This window comes from Diaphorina citri, unplaced genomic scaffold, assembly GCF_000475195.1.
Source record: "Diaphorina citri unplaced genomic scaffold, Diaci psyllid genome assembly version 1.1 scaffold219, whole genome shotgun sequence".
Lineage (NCBI taxonomy): Eukaryota > Metazoa > Arthropoda > Insecta > Hemiptera > Psyllidae > Diaphorina > Diaphorina citri.
Window position 1 is genome coordinate 253,856 of NW_007377656.1, and position 19,844 is coordinate 273,699.

Consider the following 19,844-nt stretch of genomic DNA (forward strand, 5'->3'; position numbering starts at 1 on the left):
CTTTTTCTTCCAATTACAGGATACATCTAAATCCAACTCTTCTTTCACTCTCAAACCAGTTACTTGGTTATATTTGTTTTCAGACGCCCTCTGGATATCCTATATCAAATACATGAGCTCTACAATTCAACTGGAAGAGAGACTGGATAGAAGAAAGCCAGCCCTTTCCAAGTGCCTCCTTTACTCTTGATTCTTATTCATCATCAATCTTTTTACGCTGATAATAATGCCGTCACTTGTCGCTACTCGATTAAAGAAGCTACTTAATTGTCCTTAAGAGGCTGAGTGCACTCCAAGCACATAACCGAAAAAACTTTCACCCCGCCCGGAATCGAACCCGGGACCTCCGGCGTGCAAGCCAAGTGTGGTACCTACCCACTCGGCCACGGAGGCTGCTGATAATTATTTATTATTTTTAATAATTAAGCAAGGTCTGTTGTAAACATTATGTGTTGTACTATGTTAAACCCATAAAATACACGAGACCTTGTTTAGACTGCTGGGGTAAGAGGGACTTTTTAGTCTCATTCGAGCAGGATAAACAAGGTACAAGGTATATTCTATTCTACTCACTCGGCCATGGGGCTTTTTTTTTTTACTTGGTTATATTTGTTTTCAGACGCCCTCTGGATATCCTATATCAAATACATGAGCTCTACAATTCAACTGGAAGAGCCCGTACTCAAAGTCATCGAGAGAGCCCTGCGTAATTGTCCCTGGATTAGTAAACTCTGGGTCTTCTACCTTCAGGCGTTGGAACGATTCGGCAAACCTATGCTTGAAATAACTGGTAAGTAATAAAGTAATCTGGCCAGCCTAGAGGGGACATGGTAGGAACTTAGATATGGACTCTAGGGTTCAAAAGGGGGTTTTGAACCCCCAAATCCTTCCAACACTGTGAAAAAGGTACCACCATGCCTATATCAGGGACACGGAAAGTAAATTAAGTACTTGAAAAGTAAAATATAATTGGGAATTCCAGCCTAGTCACTTTGATTGGTAGCGTGTCTACTTTGTAAGCGCTAGGTCGCGGGTTCGATTCCCGCCCGGGGCGGATTTTATCCTGAAGGGATTAGGTTCGTTCTCGGAACGGCTGGATTTCTCCTATCTTGTCCTCCTCTCTCTCTCTCTCTCTTCGGGACAATAAGACCTTAGCAGTATTAGTTACAGTTTCCTCTGTCAAACCTCAAAAAAATTAATAATAATAATAATAATAATAATAATAATAATAATAATAATAATAATAATAATAATAATAATAATAATAATAATAATAATAATAATAATAATGATGATAATAATAACGCTTTCTCATTATTATCTCGCTATTCCGTTGAGCGCGGGTCTGGCTCATAGCCACGACTTTCTAGTCGTGTGGAACGCGTACATATCGTATTTGAGAAGATTGTATATTCTATTCTATTCTATTTCAGGTGTTCTGGAGAAAGCGTTGAGCGCGGGTCTGGCTCATAGCCACGACTTTCTAGTCGTGTGGAACGCGTACATATCGTATTTGAGAAGATTGTATATTCTATTCTATTCTATTTCAGGTGTTCTGGAGAAAGCGTTGAGCGCGGGTCTAGCTCATAGCCACGACTTTCTAGCCGTGTGGAACGCGTACATATCGTATTTGAGAAGATTGTACGATGCTACCGTAACCCGAGACAAAGACAGTGAGGAAGTAACGACTCTGGTGGACAAATTCCGAACCATTGTCGAACAGGCGTACAGTCATGTTGTGGGACGTAAGTAGAGTGGAGTTCGCTTGCCACACAGAAGGTTCTGGGTTCGATTCCCAAAGTCCAAAAATTGACTAAAAAAAAAGAAAATTTCTAAATATTTGGCTTAATATTGGTATAAGTAGGGAAGTAACGACCCTGGTGAATAAATTCCGACCCATTGTCGAACAGGCGTATAGTCATGGTGTGGGACGTAAGTGGAATTCGTTTGCCAAGCAGAAGGTTCTGGGTTCGATTCCCACAACCGCTCGCATACTGCTCGCATAGGACTGAAAAGTGCCTTTACTCCAGCAGTAGGCTACTATTCTTCTTCTTCGCCTTTATGTAGCAGATGTATCACCACAGGTTCGATTCCCGCCCGGGGCGAATTTTATCCTGAATGGATAGGTATTGTTCGTTCTCGGAACGGGTGGCTTTCTCCTATCCTGTCTTCCTCGGGTATTTCGGGACGATAAGACCTTGGCAGTTCCCTCTATAAAAAAAGTTTGATTTGATTTCTTTTTTCCTTCCAGAGTTTGGTATCGAAGCAGATCCTCACATTGACCTTCTCCACTTCTGGGCATACTTTGAAGCCTCGCGCAGTAGAAATCTGGAGAAGATGCGACTGGTTTGGAACGATATACTGCGAGACTATGGGACCGACAAGGCTGCCATCTGGTGTCAGTATATTGCAATGGAAAGGTATGCCTGAAGATAGTAATAGAATATACCCTGTTTATCCTGCTAGAATGAGACTAAAAAGTCCCTTTATTCCCGCAGGCTAAAGCTAGAGATCGTTTGGATTTCATTAATGAATAGAATATGCCTTGTTTATCCTGCTCGAATGAGCTCAAATGGTCCACTCTGCCTCTTAATCGTGTACTATTTGTGTTCAATTTTATGCTATCAACTTATCACTTGAGCTGTCCATTGTGATTTTTTTTGCAGACAATTCGGCGATCACAAGCACCTACGGAAGCTGTACCAACGAGCGTTGAGCTGCAAAACCGACTGGCCCGAGTCCATAGCCACCGACTGGTTGACCTTTGAGAAGCAAGAGGGCAGTTTGGACAGCTATGAGTTCGCTTGTGGACGAGTGGAGGAGAAAATGAAACAGGTGGAGAAGGAGAGGGAGGAGGAGGCGAAGAAAACGGCTGGCGGAGGAGGAGGTGGAGGTGGAAATAAAGCAAAGAAGAAGAAAGGAAAGGAGAAGGCCGAGGAGAGTAATAAGAGAAAAGTAAGTTTTATTGGTACATTCTTGTTCAGAAGTCACGCAAAATTGCTACAAAAAAGAGCTTTCACAGTTTGAGCAGTGACCAGTGTTATTACAGGGTTAGGTTAAACACAAAAAGGAGCTTTCACAGTTTGAGCAGTGACCAGTGTTATTAGAGGGTTAGGCTCACAAAAAGGAGCTTTCACAGTTTGAGCAGTGACGAGTGTTATTACAGGGTTAGGTTAAACACAAAAAGGAGCTTTCACAGTTTGAGCAGTGACCAGTGTTATTACAGGGTTAGGTTAAACACAAAAAGGAGCTTTCACAGTTTGAGCAGTGTCTAGTGTTATCATAGGGTTAGGTTAAACTCAAAAAAGGAGCTTTCACAGTTTGAGCAGTGACCAGTGTTATTATAGGGTTAGGTTACACACAAAAAGGAACTTTCTCTCTCATTGTCGTGGCTTCTGAATGATTACCGTTTTATTTATCCATTTTGAAAGCGGTTTAACGTCTCTGTATAATTGCTAAGGCTTCTAATGCACATGATAGGAAAAAGCTAGGCGTTCCGAAAACGAACCAAAGTTGGCCCCGGGCAGGAATCGACCCGCGACCTAGCGCTTACAAGACAGGCGGGCTACCCTCCAACCTAATTAGGCTGGCCAGAATCAAATTAAAAGTTTAATGTATTATGTATGTTGCAAATGTTGGGATCTTTGACCGTTTTTCCTGTCGCATCCCAATATTTCTCTACAATGTCATTGCTGGTTTCCAAGGCAGGACAGAAGTTTAGGTGTGAAGAGTTCATAGGGCATTCAAGGAATATAAAGGACAGATAGAAGAGTTTAGTTTAATGAAAGCCGTTGATTAACCTTTTTTTTTTTTTTTTTTCAAGCAGTCACTTTAGCAGTCCATATCGAGGTACTTAATTCATGTTCACTTCACTTCTCCTTCAGATCAGCACAAATAGTTAGCCGTCCCCCTACGCCCCTACCAAGCAGGTCATTTGCTAAAGTTCAAGCTGGTAAAACAATACCATTGTAATTATTTAATTAAGTAGGTACCTCATTCAAGTTCACCTCCCCCTTTCTCCTGCAGATCAGCACAAATGGTTCACCACCCCCCACCAAGCAGTCCAAATTTGCTCACGCTGTCACGACCACGGTGATACGGAAACCCAAACCCCTCCCTCCTACTCCTACATCGAGTGATGAACAGCCTATGGATACCACTAGTGATACTACACCTAAGAAGACTGGTAAGTACCATCACACCTTCCATTAAAAAAAAAGAGCTTTTTTTCTTTTATTAGAACAAGAATTCAATACTGACTTGGGAAAACACCTTTGTATAATTTATTGTTATTAAATAAATGAATGGCGAATTGAAGGAACCAGGAATTTTAGTGGGTAGGAGTGGATTGTAACAAATCACATGTTTTCGGGCACACTCGATTTTTCAGAGGTCTAGGATTGCCTAGCCTGTGGGACCAATTCAATTTGAGCCTTTGTCTATGAAACATAATATGTACAAATAATACTAGATTGCGGCAATAAAGGGACTTTCGGTTATATCTTCTATTCTTTAAAAGTTAAAAAAATAAGAATAAATAGCCAAATACTTTAATAGGTTCCCACTTTACTAGGAAAAAAGACCAACAGATGTTCCCACTTTAATGGCTGTAAACTCCCTTTAACCAACAACTGAATCAGCCGAGATTGTTTCCCCATTTTCAGAAGAGGAATTACTCAAGGAGCGTGGTGTCATTGCCCAACATGACCCTAGTAAAGATGATCGCACAGTGTTTCTCAGTAATATGGAAGATTTCGGGACGACAAGACCCAGGAAGGGACTTTTCAGTCCTATCCCAGCAGGATAAACAAGGTATATTCTATTCTTCTATTTTTCAAACCCTATCCCTGTCTAAATCAGCCGATATTGTTTCCCCATTTCCAGAAGAGGAATTACTCAAGGAGCGTGGTGTCATTGCCCAACATGACCCTAGTAAAGATGATCGCACAGTGTTTCTCAGTAATATGGACTTTGCTATAGGGGAGGAAGTTATTAGGGAGACCCTAGCATCTGCTGGGACTATAGAGGAGGTGCGACTAGTCAAGAACTTCAAGGGGCTGTCGAAAGGATACGCTTTCGTTGTGTTCAGTAAACAGGTAAGTGTGTGTGTGTGTGTTCAGTGAACAGGTAAGGGATTGTATTTGAATGAACGAAGTGAATTGCCTGTTTTTTACTCGAGATGTATTTAGTTTGTCGGTAAAAGGAGTGTAAAACGCTTACGGCCGTATTTAATAAACAAAAATCATCGCTGAGGAAAACAATTTTTTTTTTTTTTTTTTTTTCAGACTGAAGATTGTGTGTGTGTTCAGTGAACAGGTAAGGGATTGTATTTGAATGAACGAAGTGAATTCCCTGTTTTTTACTCGAGATATATTTAGTTTGTCGGTAAAAGGAGTGTAAAACACTTACGGTCGTATTTAATGAACAAAAATCATCGCTGAAGAAAACAATTTTTTTTTTTTAGTCAGACTGAAGAAAATTTTGGCCAACAAGATGTTTGGAATTGATGCTTCAGTGCGACTTGAGAGCCAGTATTTTGTTCATAAATACGGGTGTTAGTATATCTATGACATGTTTTCTTTTTCCATTAGGCGCTTTAATTATGTTTTATGCATGTCGTTCGCGCCGTTTGTTTAGAGAAAGGCCGTACCTCAAGTTTGTTGTCTGTTTGTTTCGAAATAACACTGGTACTCTTATTTCATTTCTTCTGCCCATCTAACAATCACAATTTGCTTTTAGATTATGAAGTGAAAACATAAGCACACTTTTCACTGACCTTTCAAACTTCATAGGCTAGTAATAGAAAGTAAATGAAGTTTTCTATACATTGCATAGATAGAAAACAAAAACTTGGGAAATAAAAGTAAAATAAACAAGACCGTTTTTAGACTGCTGGGGTAAAGGGACTTTTCAATCCTATTCGGGCAGGATAAACAAGATATATTCTATTCTACTTACAGTGGGTGACTCCGGCCAGTGTCTGATCCCGGTCGGGCATCGAACCCGCAGCGTAAGTAAAACAGACCTAGTCCACTTTTCCTCCTTCCCTAGCGCTTTTAGGACCAAAACCACAATTTCAGCTTAAACTTGGTTTAAATTAAACTCAAGCCCAGATGGCTGATTTTAAATTTTTGGATTAGGATTACTCGTAAAATTCTGCCAATCAGGAGTTAGTTTAACTTAGACGAAGTTTAAACTCACACTTTATTTCCAGTTATTAGGCTTCTTTCTTTTACTACGCTTGATCTCTCTGCCTTTTGTGTGGTACCTATACCTACAGATTGCAAAATCATCGAGTAAAAACGGAACTCTTTGTTTGATCCATTAGGTAGCTAATTTCCCTTTAGGGCTGAGCTATTCGTTTTGGGGCAATGTCAGAAGTTTGGGTCATGGTTATTTTATTTATTACTATTATTATTTTACTTTAAGTCCCTTTTGTCACTAGAAAGCTTCTCCCTATGATAACCCATTGTTATATTGTTATTTTTTTCTCTCAGTCGTGGCAAAGGACGTACTCAACTTTCCCTCCTACCAAGATCTCTGCAGGTGTCGACCCCAGCTACCAAACCCTCCTTAAACAATAACGATTCGACTCCCGGCAGTGACAGTAAAACCTCCACCATGAAGAGTAATGACGATTTTCGAAACATGCTATTGGGGAAGAAGTAAAGGTCTCTGTAGCATGAAAAAAAAGGTGATATCTCTTGTACTCCTGTTTATACTCTTTCTAAGTAGTTTGACAAAATGAAATCTTGAAAGGTTTGTTGACCCCTAAACCCTACTTTGCCCAATCTTCAGGTATTTGTCATGCATATTAACAGGGCCAGGCTAGGTTTGAAAAATAGAAGAACAAATTGTAAGATGGAAAGAAAATCTTTTTTTTTCTTCTTCTTTCAATGTCCATATTTTTCTAGCCTAGCCCTTGGTATAACAACTACCTCAAGGACTCTACAATCATTTTAACATGAACCTATTGTTCCAACCCCCAATGTTCAAGTATTAACTCCCTGTATTGGACTAAAAGATCTAGAACTGAGCTGATGAGTCTAGGCACTAGGCTGCCTCACAAAGGGACAAAGCAATGTAATTTGTATTTTATTAATTTGATTTTACTTTTGCAACAAGAAGTGTTTGTTTTTATTTAATATGCCCTCTTCCTTATTCCTTTTTACTTTTCTTAACCTATAGGAAGGAAAATATTCCCTTTTGTAAATATTTATCTAACTTTTTTAAATGTAAATACTATTGTATAAACATTGATTAACTATTTGAAAAATTGTTGTACCTTCTCAATAAATTTGAAGAAAAGAAAAAGACCATTTGTTACATTCTTAACCTTAAAACAGATTGAGAATGGTGTTTCTATTTTTCTTTCCATATTTTTTCAGAACTCTACCAAGTACAATGATTTAATATCTTGAGAGTTGATTTGACTCTCCATGTTGGAATGAAAGGAAAATGGAAATAATTTGTTTGTTCTTTTCTCCTTAAATTCATTTAACAGATAAAATAAAGAATGGGTGAAATGCTACTACCATCATTCTGTGGTCTTGCTGTGTATGTTGTGATGTTTACATCATTAGATTTAGATCCCATCCTGGTTCACTGACCACAACAGACTTTGGGTGAAGCAAATAAAATCTATGACTCAAAACATTTTCGTGTATTTACAGTAAACAATGTTCAATATAGCTACAGGTTCATTCATATTTGTCTTTGATGTCTCTCCATAATTTCTGAAACAAATAAAATTTACAAGAATTTATGAGGCCTGCAAGCATCATTTACCCCACTTGTAATATCATGTGATGGTGTGTCAGGAGTAGGGTTGCCAGATCATTTTCAGCCCAAAACGGGACAAGCGACCTAAAACGTAAAAAAAAACCAGGATTTTGGATGAAAATACGGGACAAGCAGCTTTTTAACCCCCCCCCCTAGCCCTCAGCCTGATATTTTTGGAAGAAAAAAAAAACACTCAATTTTTAAAAATCAACTGTTTTTTCTTCAGATTTATTAATGAAATTAGAAATTAAAAATTATTCACTTCTCATATTTTTGGAAAATTTTAATTTTCTCATAGAAAATTTTAATTTGTTACATTGGTAAAGATTAATTACCGGAGGAGATGGTGAAACTGGGGAAAATACGGGACACGCGTGTCCCGTACGGGACATTTTGAAAAATGCCCAAAACACGGGACGTCCCGGGAAATACGGGACGTCTGGCAACCCTAGTCAGGAGTCAAGTATGGCAGTTTTGTGAAACATACTGCAAGAAAAGTAAGTGAAAAGTGGGCGTAGTCATATTCATGGTTGTTGGGATGGTTTAAAAGTGAAGGTTCAGATATCAGTGGTGTGAGGCTTTGAACAATTTCGATGAGAGTGAGAGATTCAAGAAAAAAGATGAGAGTGAGGATGGAGTGGGAATGGTACAGTTGGAGAGTTGAATAAATAAGTAATAAAGTACATACATGAGTTTGCTATGTGGGGTTGCATATACAGTCATGTTACACGCTCTCAAGAGCTTCATGGGGTTGTTCTGCTTGCTCCTGTGGCTTTGCAGGGTTGTGTGTGCAGTTGCATTGTGTGCTCCCAGGGTAATTATGCAGAAGTCACGTCCGTGGAAAAGAAAAGCTCCTCTTTGTATTTAACCTAACCCTATAATAACACTAATCACTGCTCTAAAATGAGTGTGTACCTACTTACTCGTACTATGCCTCCAGATCCTAATCGAACTTTTGCAATCGCAATACTTTAGTGATTAGCATGGTGGACATCGAATCTAGAGGTGGGTGGTTCGAGGATTCCAGTCATAAAATTTGTAATAATAATAGACTTGAGTGGAAGGTAACCACTAGGCGAGGTTAACGCCGAAGGCGTTTTCTACCACCTAACCCTTAGAGCTCCATTATCATGTGGTCAAAATCTCAAATAAATGAGGACTAAATTCCATACCTCGGCTGGGATCGAACCCACGCCCTCCTGTTTACCAGGCGAGCGTCTTGACCACTACGCCACTTGAAATGAAAATTCCACTTGTTCCCAAAGCTGTACTGATCGTTCTGTGTGCTCTCAGGACTGGGTGGTTAACCTAACCTAACCAGTTACCTCTAATCAATATGATCTACCAAAAAAGACGTTTCAGAGCACATAACTTACCCCCTTGTTATGACTTTCCCAAACATAGTCGGTCAGCTTGTCAAATCCTCGTTCAAAGGCAAAAGCTCCAACAGCTACAGTGAGCATGAAGGAAGATGAACCTAACCCTATAATAACCAGGGTCACTGGTCATTTGTGACAGTTCCTTTGGTAGCAATATTCCACGGACATGACTTCTGCACAAGTACCGCTCCCAGGACTGGGTGGTTAACCTATCCTAATCAGTTACCTCTAGTCAATATGATCTACCAAAAAAGACGTTTCAGAGCACATAACTTACCCCCTTGTTGTGACTTTCCCAAACATAGTCGGTCAGCTTGTCAAATCCTCGTTCAAAGGCAAAAGCTCCAACAGCTACAGTGAGCATGAAGGAAGATGTTTTCTTGAACAGAAGGTTGTACACTGTATTGCCCAGGGCCATTTTGAACAAATCTCACTCGACAGAGAAAGAAATCAAGTAAACTGGAAAACTTGAAAGGAAATTTGCAGGTTTTCGAGTTTTTGAAATTTGTTAACCTTTGGGAAATGCGAAATGGGATCTGTCCGTGAGCTAAACAAAAATCAGCTGATTGCTTTTTTTTTTAAGTAAGCTCCGTTCACACGTTTATTTTTGTGTTGCCGTTGTAATAATGGATCGAAGGATCAGATTTTTAGACCGTTTAGGTCTTTAGGTAATTAAAATAATATGAATAACGAAAATTTATTGATAAAATATGATATTTTACACAAATTTGATTGAATCGGGCTGTCAAGAATAAGAAAAACATTTTTATGATTTTGAGGATTTCCGTTGCCGTCCTGAGATATCGCTGAGCTGATAATCGATTAATCGGAAAAATCGAAATCGATTAAGCATGTGGCGACCCTGACGTGATATCAGCTGATTTTATCGTGTTTTCTTTTTCCATTAGGCGCTTTAATTATATTTTATGCATGTCGTTCGCGCCTATTAGAGAAAGGCCGTACCTCAAGTTTGTTGTCTGTTTGTTTCGAAATAACACTGGTACTCTTATTTCATTTCTTCTGCCCATCTAACAATTTCCGTTGCCGTCCTGAGATATCGTCATATCGCTGAGCTGATAATCGATTAATCGGAAAAATCGAAATCGATTAAGCATGTGGCGACCCTGACGTGATATCAGCTGATTTTATCCCATCTAACAAACTCTTTCCTTTCAGAGCGAAGCGCAGGCGGCCCTAGGCATGGATCGGATCAAAATCAACAAGCGGCCCCTGTTCATATCCGAGTGCAATCCGGAAAAAGCGAGCCGCAAGCCGGGCCTGAAATTTAACGTGGGCGTGCTCGAGAAGAACAAGCTGTTCGTGAAGAATTTGCCGTTCACGACGACGGAGCAAGATTTGCGACAGTTGTTCGGAGAGTATGGGGAGCTGGCTGATGTCAGGCTGGTGGTGCATAGGAGCGGGAAGTCGAAAGGTCTCGCCTATGTGGAATATAAAGATGAGGTAATTTAATTTATTAAGTTCCCATTTATTATTTTTCAATATAACTCTCAGAACATACTGGATTTTTATAAATGGTCTACCCATCCGTATAAGCAGAGCTTGTGCCACGGATGGGGATGGATAAGATTCGTAGAAGCTTAACCCATCCCGTGGAAAGATCGGAGTTTTGAACTGCGTTCATAAACTTCAAAATAGAGGTGGCAAAGATCGGTTCACTTTAGGGAATAAGTTCCAACCGTTCAGTTCCTTTCATGGAACTGTTCCCACATTTCTCTAGGCGGGGGTGCACCCAGCAATGCAGCGTGAGTTTTTTTTTTTTCAAGAGGTTTGATAGAGGGAACTGTAACTGCTAGGGTCTTATCGTCCCGAAATCGAAGAGAGAAGGAAGATTATTAAGTTTCCATTTATTATTTTTCAATATAACTCTCAGAACATACTGGATTTTTATAAATGGTCTACCTATCCGTATAAGCAGAGCTTGTGCCACGGATGGGGATGGATAAGATTCGTAGAAGCTTAACCCATCCCGTGGAAAGATCGGAGTTTTGAAAAGTGTGCCACGGTGGACGGTGGCAAGAACTTTGAGAAGCACTGCTTTAGGGCTATTTAGCCCCTACACCTAAGCATAAGATTGGGCTTATTGTGTATGAAGATGAAGTAAATATACAAGTTCACTTTTTAAGATGTCTTTATTTAACTAAGGTAGGCCTTAGTTGTACAAGTTGTATAGGCATGGTAGTACAAGAATGTGTCGTGAAGTAATACGAAAGCTGTTCCAAGGCACAATATTAAAAAAAAAAAAGTTTGATTGACTTGGGCTGAAAACTTTTTTTTCCAACATAGTTTATTATTTATTTAAATATCTAACAAAATTGCTAGCACCACTGATATCTGAACCTTCACCTTTAACCATCCCAACATCCATGAATATGACTTCGCCCACTTTTCGCTCAACTTTCTTGCTGAAAACTAAAGTGCGGCAATATCCTCAAAATTGTGAAGAAGCTCTCAGCTTCACCATAACATTAGGTAATGATTTTCCTTCTGCTTAGGCGTCAGCATCACGAGCTCTACTAAAGACGGACAACATGCTGGTTGGAGACAAGAATATTTCTGTAGCTCTCAGCAAACCTCCAGAGAGGAAAGTCGACGCCAGTGGATTGAGTAGCGATTTCTCACGGACCATTTCTCTAGGCGGGGGTGTGATTTTATCAAAAAATGGAGGCTGGAGGCATGGATGTGATTTGTTGTGATTTGTGATACTGCGTTCATAAACTTCAAAACTTTCAACTTTTCAAACTTTTCTTTTCGTTTTTAGAGTAATGTAATAATAATAATGTATTAAATTTAAAGTCATGTATAAAAAATCTTTGTAACAAACATAGCATTGAAAATTGTTCATTTACGTGCAAAGTTCTCAATCGTTTTGAATCTTTCATTCGCTGAACAACTTGAAAGGAGACAAGAGTATTTCAGAAATGTAGGGACAAGAGTGTTTTCTGCTTCTATCGTTTGGTCAGGAAGAACATTGGAAAATGGGTGTTCGCGACTCCAAACCATCAACAATTACCTATGAAGATGTAATTAAATTCAAGAGAGGTAATGATCTTTAATTTTCTCAAATCTGTTGGTTTTTGAGCACTATCTTGCCCAAAATCCTCATATATCTACCTGCTTCTTGTTTTCTCTTCTCTGTCTACACTCTACAATGTCTAATCAATGATTACCTAGTTGATTACCTATATTTCATTATCACTATCAACATCCTTGCAATTTCTTATCTTATCTCTTTCAAATTTCATCCAAATTTTCCATAAGGTACTGCTTGTTTTCTCTTCATCTGTCTACACTCTACAATGTCTAATCAAGGATTAGTTGATTACCTATATTTCATTATCACTATCAACATCCTTGCAATTTCTTATCTTATCTCTTTCAAATTTCATCCAAATTTTCCATATTTTTTTTGTTATAGTCTGTCAATAATCAATTATCCCACAGTTTTGTACAACTGCCACTTCCCTACTTATTGATAAACACTATCATCGTTCATTCTCATAGATTCATAATGGTCTGGTCCTTGGGAATGTGATATGTCAAGTGTTTTATCTCCCTCTCTTGACAAGACCATTTCCTTTTTATTGACTTTTTATTTAATTTCTTTAATGTTTAAATTTTCATTCATAGACAGGATAGTTAAACACTGGTCTCTTTTGTGCACTGAAACTTTGAAAGTAAGAAGAAAGAAAGAAAGAAAAATCTTTCTACCCTTAGAGAAAGATACTTGTTTCAGGAGTGTAACCAGTGTTATACCAATAGGACTCTTACTTTTACAATTTGTCCAAAGTATGCACTTGTATATGATGAAAAATGGAACTCAAGTTTGATTACATTATACACAGTATTATGAAGCTTTGCTCTAACTCTAATGAGTTAAATAGGTACACTGTAAATCTCAATGATAATAACCTAGTAAATCATCTTGATTTGTTTCCCCCCCAGTTGAAGAATCGGACCTAAATCGGCTGCGAGAAGCATTCCGACGGATAGCACCATCCAGTAGTCATATTTCTCAGCAAGTTTTCATTCGTGAAGTTTTAGGTCCTGGAGTTCCTGCTCAGATTGCAAAGGTAACTTTTATTTCAAGTCTTGAAGAATAAAAAAAAAAAGTGAAAGTATCCAGCCCAGTCAGTGTGGAGGGTAGTTCATCTGCCTTGTCAGTGATAAGTCAAAGGTTCAGTATCAACCTGGGTGGGCCAAAGGTTATCCTATACATTTAATGTTTATTATCAGAAATTTAGAATGGCTCTACTATTCTGTCCTCTTCCCTCCAATTTCAGAATGATAAGACATCCATTGTTACACTTCCATCAAACTTCTTTTTAATTTCAATAAATAATAATAAAAAAATCATGAAAATCTATTCAGGTTTTGTAAGTTAGTCCTTAATTGGTCCCTGGGTCGCTTGTCCCGTTTTGGGCTGAAAATGATCTGGCAACCCTACTCCTGACACACCATCACATGATATTACAAGTGGGGTAAATGATGCTTGCAGGCCTCATAAATTCTTGTAAATTTTATTTGTTTCAGAAATTATGGAGAGACATCAAAGACAAATATGAATGAACCTGTAGCTATATTGAACATTGTTTACTGTAAATACACGAAAATGTTTTGAGTCATAGATTTTATTTGCTTCACCCAAAGTCTGTTGTGGTCAGTGAACCAGGATGGGATCTAAATCTAATGATGTAAACATCACAACATACACAGCAAGACCACAGAATGATGGTAGTAGCATTTCACCCATTCTTTATTTTATCTGTTAAATGAATTTAAGGAGAAAAGAACAAACAAATTATTTCCATTTTCCTTTCATTCCAACATGGAGAGTCAAATCAACTCTCAAGATATTAAATCATTGTACTTGGTAGAGTTCTGAAAAAATATGGAAAGAAAAATAGAAACACCATTCTCAATCTGTTTTAAGGTTAAGAATGTAACAAATGGTCTTTTTCTTTTCTTCAAATTTATTGAGAAGGTACAACAATTTTTCAAATAGTTAATCAATGTTTATACAATAGTATTTACAGAAACACATGTATGTACTTTATTACTTATTTATTCAACTCTCCAACTGTACCATTCCCACTCCATCCTCACTCTCATCTTCTTTCGTGAACCTCTCACTCTCATCAAAATTGCTCACACCACTCTTATCTGAACCTTCACTTATAACCATCCCAACACCCATGAATATGACTACGCCCACTTTTCACTTAGTTTTCTTGCAGTATGTTTCACAAAACTGCCATACTTGACTCCTGACACACCATCACTTGATATTACAAGTGGGGTAAATGATGCTTGCAGGTCTCATAAATTCTTGTAAATTTTATTTGTTTCAGAAATTATGGAGAGACATCAAGGACAAATATGAATGAACCTGTAGGTATATTGAACATTGTTTACTGTAAATACACGAAAATGTTTTGAGTCATAGATTTTATTTGCTTCACCCAAAGTTTGTTGTGGTCAGTGAACCAGGATGGGATCTAAATCTAATGATGTAAACATCACAACATACACAGCAAGACCACAGAATGATGGTAGCAGCATTATTTCACCCATTCTTTATTTTATCTGTTTAAATGAATTTAAGGAGAAAAGAACAGACAAGTTATTTCCATTTTCCTTTCATTTCAACATGGAGAGTCACAAAGTTACCAAATCAACTCTCAAGATATTAAATCATTGTACTTGGTAGAGTTCTGAAAAAACATGGAAACAAAAATAGAAACACCATTCTCAATCTGTTTTAAGGTTAAGAAAACAAAAATGGTCTTTTTCTTTTCTTCAAATTTATTGAGAAGGTACAACAATTTTTCAAATAGTTAATCAATGTTTATACAATAGTATTTACAGGATTAGGATCTGGAGGCATAGTACTAGTACACTCTCATTTTCTTTAATCACAATTTGCTTTTAGATTATGAAGTGAAAACATAAGCACACTTTTCACTGCCCTTTCAAACTTCATAGGCTGGTAATAGAAAGTAAATGAAGTTTTCTATATATTGGATAAATAGAAAACAAAAACTTGAGAAATAAAAGTAAGATAAACGAGACCGTTTTTAGACTGCTGAGGTAAAGGGACTTTTCAATCCTATTCGGGCAGGATAAACAAGATATATTCTATTCTACTTACAGTGGGTGACTCCGGCCAGTGTCTGATAGAAGTTGGGTGACTCAAAGTCCTGCGTGATGGACAGACTGCTCACCTCCTTCAGGAGCCATCGACTAGCGGACATCATGTCCGGATAACATATGATCCAATCCCGGAACCTTTCAAAGTTCACCTTGTCACCCTGGGACAACAAAAGATTTGAAATAACAAATATTTGAGAAGTTAATTTAGGTAAATAATATAAAATAGAACTCCTTGTAAATCAATTAAATGGATAATTTGGCAAACAAAATGGCTTGAAAGTCAGTGATATGGAAGCTTAACTTCATGAACTTTTAATTTTAATATTCTAAGTTTAGACTCAAAAATTCTACAATCAGTTTATTTGTCCATTTGTTTCATGATAACTCTCAAGCAATTTGTTTGATTAAATATGAAACACATCTTCTAAGGAAATTTAATAACAGTGCTTGATTACACTTCTTGAAGAGGACTAAACAGTTCCTTTACCCTAGCATCGGAACCTTTCAAAGTTCACCTTGTCACCCTGGGACAACAAAAGATTTGAAATAACAAATATGTACTTGAAATGTTAATTTAGGTAAAATAGAACTCCTTGTAAATCAATTACTTAAGTACAACCATAATGTGCCAACAAAATGGCTTGAAAGTCAGTGAAAGGGAAGCTTTACTTACTTAAGTAATGAACTTTTATTTTTAATATTCTAAGTTTAGACTGAAAAATTCTACAATCAATTTATTTGTCCATTTGTTTCATGATAACTCTCAAGCAATTTGTTTGAAGAAATATGAAACACATCTTCTAAGGAAATTTAATAACAGTGCTTGATTACACTTCTTGAAGAGGACTAAACAGTTCCTTTACCCTAGCATACCCGCGGCCTAGCGCTTACAAGGCAGACGCCCAACCAAGCTAACTAGGCTAGGTTGGCAGTCCTAAAGCTTGAGGTGGTGGTTATAGGCTTGAAAAATAGAAAGAAGAAGAAAAGACATAGTTATTTTAGTAAGTCGCTTATTATTTTAGTAGTGAGTATGTTTTTAGTAAGTTTAAACTCGGTTTAAGTTAGGTAACTCTTAGATTAAGCAATCTGATTGTTTGATTTAATAAAAAATGATTACTTACCTTTGAGAGTTAAAATTAAATCGAGTTTAATTAAATCGGTTATTAATGGAAGGTGTGATGGGACTTACCAGTCTTCTTAGGTGTAGTATCACTAGTGGTATCCATAGGCTGTTCATCACTCGATGTAGGAGTAGGGGGGGGAAATTGCCATTAGTAACCTATGAACATGAGGACATACAGGGACCAATTAAGGACTAACTTACAAAACCTGAATAGATTTTCATGATTTTTTTATTATTTTTTTTATTCTAAATTTCTGATAATAAACATTAAATGTATAGGATAACCTTTGGCCCACCCAGGTTGATACTGAACCTTTGACTTATCACTGACAAGGCAGATGAACTTACCCTCCACAATGACTGGGCTGGATACTTTCACTTTTTTTTTCTTCTTCAAGACTTGAAGTAAAAGTTACCTTTGCAATCTGAGCAGGAACTCCAGGACCTAAAACTTCACGAATGAAAACTTGCTGAGAAATATGACTACTGGATGGCGAAATATTCTTGTCTCCAACCAGCATGTTGTCCGTCTTTAGTAGAGCTCGTGATGCTGACGCCTAAGCAAAAGGAAAATCATTAATATTATGGTGAAGCTGAGAGCTTCTTCACAATTTTGAGGATATTGCCGCACTTTAGTTTTCAGTGAGAAAGTGGAGCGAAAAGTGGGCGAAGTCATATTCATGGGTGTTGGGATGGTTAAAGGTGAAGGTTCAGATATCAGTGGTGCTAGCAATTTTGTTAGATATTTAAATAAATAATAATAAACTATGTTGAAAAAAAAAAGTTTTCAGCCCAAGTCAATCAAACTTTGCAAACTTATAAAATGTTATGTACATCAAAAGTCCCCTTGGGACGAACCTCGAGAAATGTCCTCGGCCGCTATTCAAGACTTTAGTTTTGAAAAAGCTCAAAAATGATCACTCTTCTCAGGACTTTAGTTTCCAACCCAAGTCAATCAAACTTTGCAGAGAGGTTCTTTATAAAATTTAGATCAAAAGTCTCCTTGGGACGAACCTCGAGAAATGTACGCCTCGGCCGCTATTCAAGACTTTAGTTTTGAAAAAGCTCAAAAATGATCACTCTTCTCAGGACTTTAGTTTTCACCATCACTTCTTGAACCCGGCCATTTTTTTTTTTTTTTTTTTTTTTTTTTTTTTTAATATTGTGCCTTGGAACAGCTTTCGTTTTACTTCACGACACATTCTTGTACAACCATGCCTATACAACTTGTACAACTAAGGCCTACCTTAGTTAAATAAAGACATCTTAAAAAGTGAACTCGTATATTTACTTCATCTTCATACACAAAAAGCCCAATCTGATGCTTAGGTGTAGGGGCTAAATAGCCCTAAAGCAGTGCTTCTCAAAGTTCTTGCCACCGTCCACCGTGGCACACTTTTCAAAACTCCGGGACTTACCAGTCTTCTTAGGTGTAGTATCACTAGTGATATCCATAGGCTGTTCATCACTCGATGTAGGAGTAGGGGGGGACTTACCAGTCTTCTTAGGTGTAGTATCACTAGTGGTATCCATAGGAGTATTTACATTTAAAAAAGTTAGATAAATATTTACAAAAGGGAATATTTTCCTTCCTATAGGATAAGAAAAGTAAAAAGGAATAAGGAAGAGGGAATATTAAATAAAAATAAACACTTCTTGTTGCAAAAGTAAAATCAAATTAATAAAATACAAATTGCATTGCTTTGTCCTTTTGTGAGGCAGCCTGGTGCCTAGACTCATCAGCTCAATTCTAGGAAACTAGCTACTTATCTTTTAGTCCAATACAGGGAGTTAATACTTGGACATTGGGGGTTGGAACAATAGGTTCATGTTAAAATGAATGTAGAGTCCTTGAGGTATTTGTTATACCAAGGGCTAGGCCAGGCTAGAAAAATATGGACATTGAAAGAAGAAGAAGAAAAAAAGATTTTCTTTCCATCTTACAATTTGTTCTTCTATTTTTCAAACCTAGCCTGGCCCTGTTAATATGCATGACAAATACCTGAAGATTGGGCAAAGTAGGGTTTAGGGGTCAACAAACCTTTCAAGATTTCATTTTGTCAAACTAGAAAGAGTATAAACAGGAGTACAAGAGAGATATCACCTTTTTTCATGCTAAAGACACCTTTACTTCTTCCCCAATAGCATGTTTCGAAAATCGTCATTACTCTTCATGGTGGAGGTTTTACTGTCACTGCCGGGAGTCGAATCGTTATTGTTTAAGGAGGGTTTGGTAGCTGGGGTCGACACCTGCAGAGATCTTGGTAGGAGGGAAAGTTGAGTACGTCCTTTGCCACGACTGAGGGAAAAAAGAGAGTGAGAGATTCAAGAAAAAAGATGAGAGTGAGGATGGAGTGGGAATGGTACAGTTGGAGAGTTGAATAAATAAGTAATAAAGTACATACATGTGTTTCCTATGTGGGGTTGCATATACAGTCATGTTACACGCTCTCAAGAGCTTCATGGGGTTGTTCTGCTTGCTCCTGTGGCTTTGCAGGGTTGTGTGTGCAGTTGCATTGTGTGCTCCCAGGGTAATTATGCAGAAGTCACGTCCGTGGAAAAGAAAAGCTCCTCTTTGTATTTAACCTAACCCTATAATAACACTAATCACTGCTCTAATTGTGAAAACTCCTTCTTGTGTTAACCTAACCCTATAATAACCAGGGTCACTGGTCATTTGTGACAGTTCCTTTGGTAGCAATATTCCACGGACATGACTTCTGCACAAGTACCGCTCCCAGGACTGGGTGGTTAACCTATCCTAATCAGTTACCTCTAGTCAATATGATCTACCAAAAAAGACGTTTCAGAGCACATAACTTACCCCCTTGTTGTGACTTTCCCAAACATAGTCGGTCAGCTTGTCAAATCCTCGTTCAAAGGCAAAAGCTCCAACAGCTACAGTGAGCATGAAGGAAGATGTTTTCTTGAACAGAAGGTTGTACACTGTATTGCCCAGGGCCATTTTGAACAAATCTCACTCGACAGAGAAAGAAATCAAGTAAACTGGAAAACTTGAAAGGAAATTTGCAGGTTTTCGAGTTTTTGAAATTTTTTAACCTTTGGGAAATGCGAAATGGGATCTGTCCGTGAGCTAAACAAAAATCAGCTGATTGCTTTTTTTTAAGTAAGCTCCGTTCACACGTTTATTTTTTGTGTTGCCGTTGTAATAAAGGATCGAAGGATCAGATTTTTAGGCCGTTTAGGTAATTAAAATAATATGAATAACGAAATTTTATTTATAAAATATTATATTTTACATAAATTTGATTGAATCGGGCTGTCAAGAATAAAAAAAACATTTTTATGATTTTGAGGCCGTGGTTATGAACAGGGCCATCGTAGGACATCGTCGGACTTTTTGCGTGTAAAGTTGGCGGGAAATTCGA

General features: G+C 37.9%; 3 protein-coding genes across 3 annotated transcripts in view; 2 read left to right on the forward strand and 1 right to left on the reverse strand.

The window, feature by feature from the left end:
- LOC103506169 (squamous cell carcinoma antigen recognized by T-cells 3-like) overlaps positions 1-11,875 on the forward strand; it is a 44,117-nt gene extending 32,242 nt beyond the window's left edge. The window contains exons 6-14 of the mRNA XM_026821286.1: positions 620-790; positions 1,551-1,745; positions 2,252-2,420; positions 2,667-2,955; positions 4,027-4,186; positions 4,665-4,760; positions 4,861-5,096; positions 10,338-10,622; positions 11,675-11,875. Coding sequence (XP_026677087.1) covers positions 620-790; positions 1,551-1,745; positions 2,252-2,420; positions 2,667-2,955; positions 4,027-4,186; positions 4,665-4,760; positions 4,861-5,096; positions 10,338-10,622; positions 11,675-11,875 — 1,802 coding nt within the window. The remainder of the gene's footprint in view (positions 1-619; positions 791-1,550; positions 1,746-2,251; positions 2,421-2,666; positions 2,956-4,026; positions 4,187-4,664; positions 4,761-4,860; positions 5,097-10,337; positions 10,623-11,674) is intronic.
- On the reverse strand, positions 7,205-9,692 carry LOC103506148 (cytochrome b-c1 complex subunit 9). The gene is made up of 2 exons (XM_008470532.3): positions 9,439-9,692; positions 7,205-7,736 (listed from the first exon to the last, which is right to left on the reverse strand). Exons 1-2 carry the CDS (start codon positions 9,577-9,579, stop codon positions 7,701-7,703), a joined length of 177 nt encoding a protein of 58 aa, XP_008468754.1. The 5' UTR covers positions 9,580-9,692; the 3' UTR covers positions 7,205-7,700.
- LOC103506170 (ubiquitin carboxyl-terminal hydrolase 32-like) lies at positions 11,870-13,317 on the forward strand. The gene is made up of 2 exons (XM_008470554.3): positions 11,870-12,221; positions 13,125-13,317. The coding sequence occupies exons 1-2, from the start codon at positions 12,158-12,160 to the stop codon at positions 13,280-13,282; spliced, it is 222 nt and encodes a 73-aa protein (XP_008468776.1). The 5' UTR covers positions 11,870-12,157; the 3' UTR covers positions 13,283-13,317.
- Positions 13,318-19,844: the final 6,527 nt, after the last annotated feature.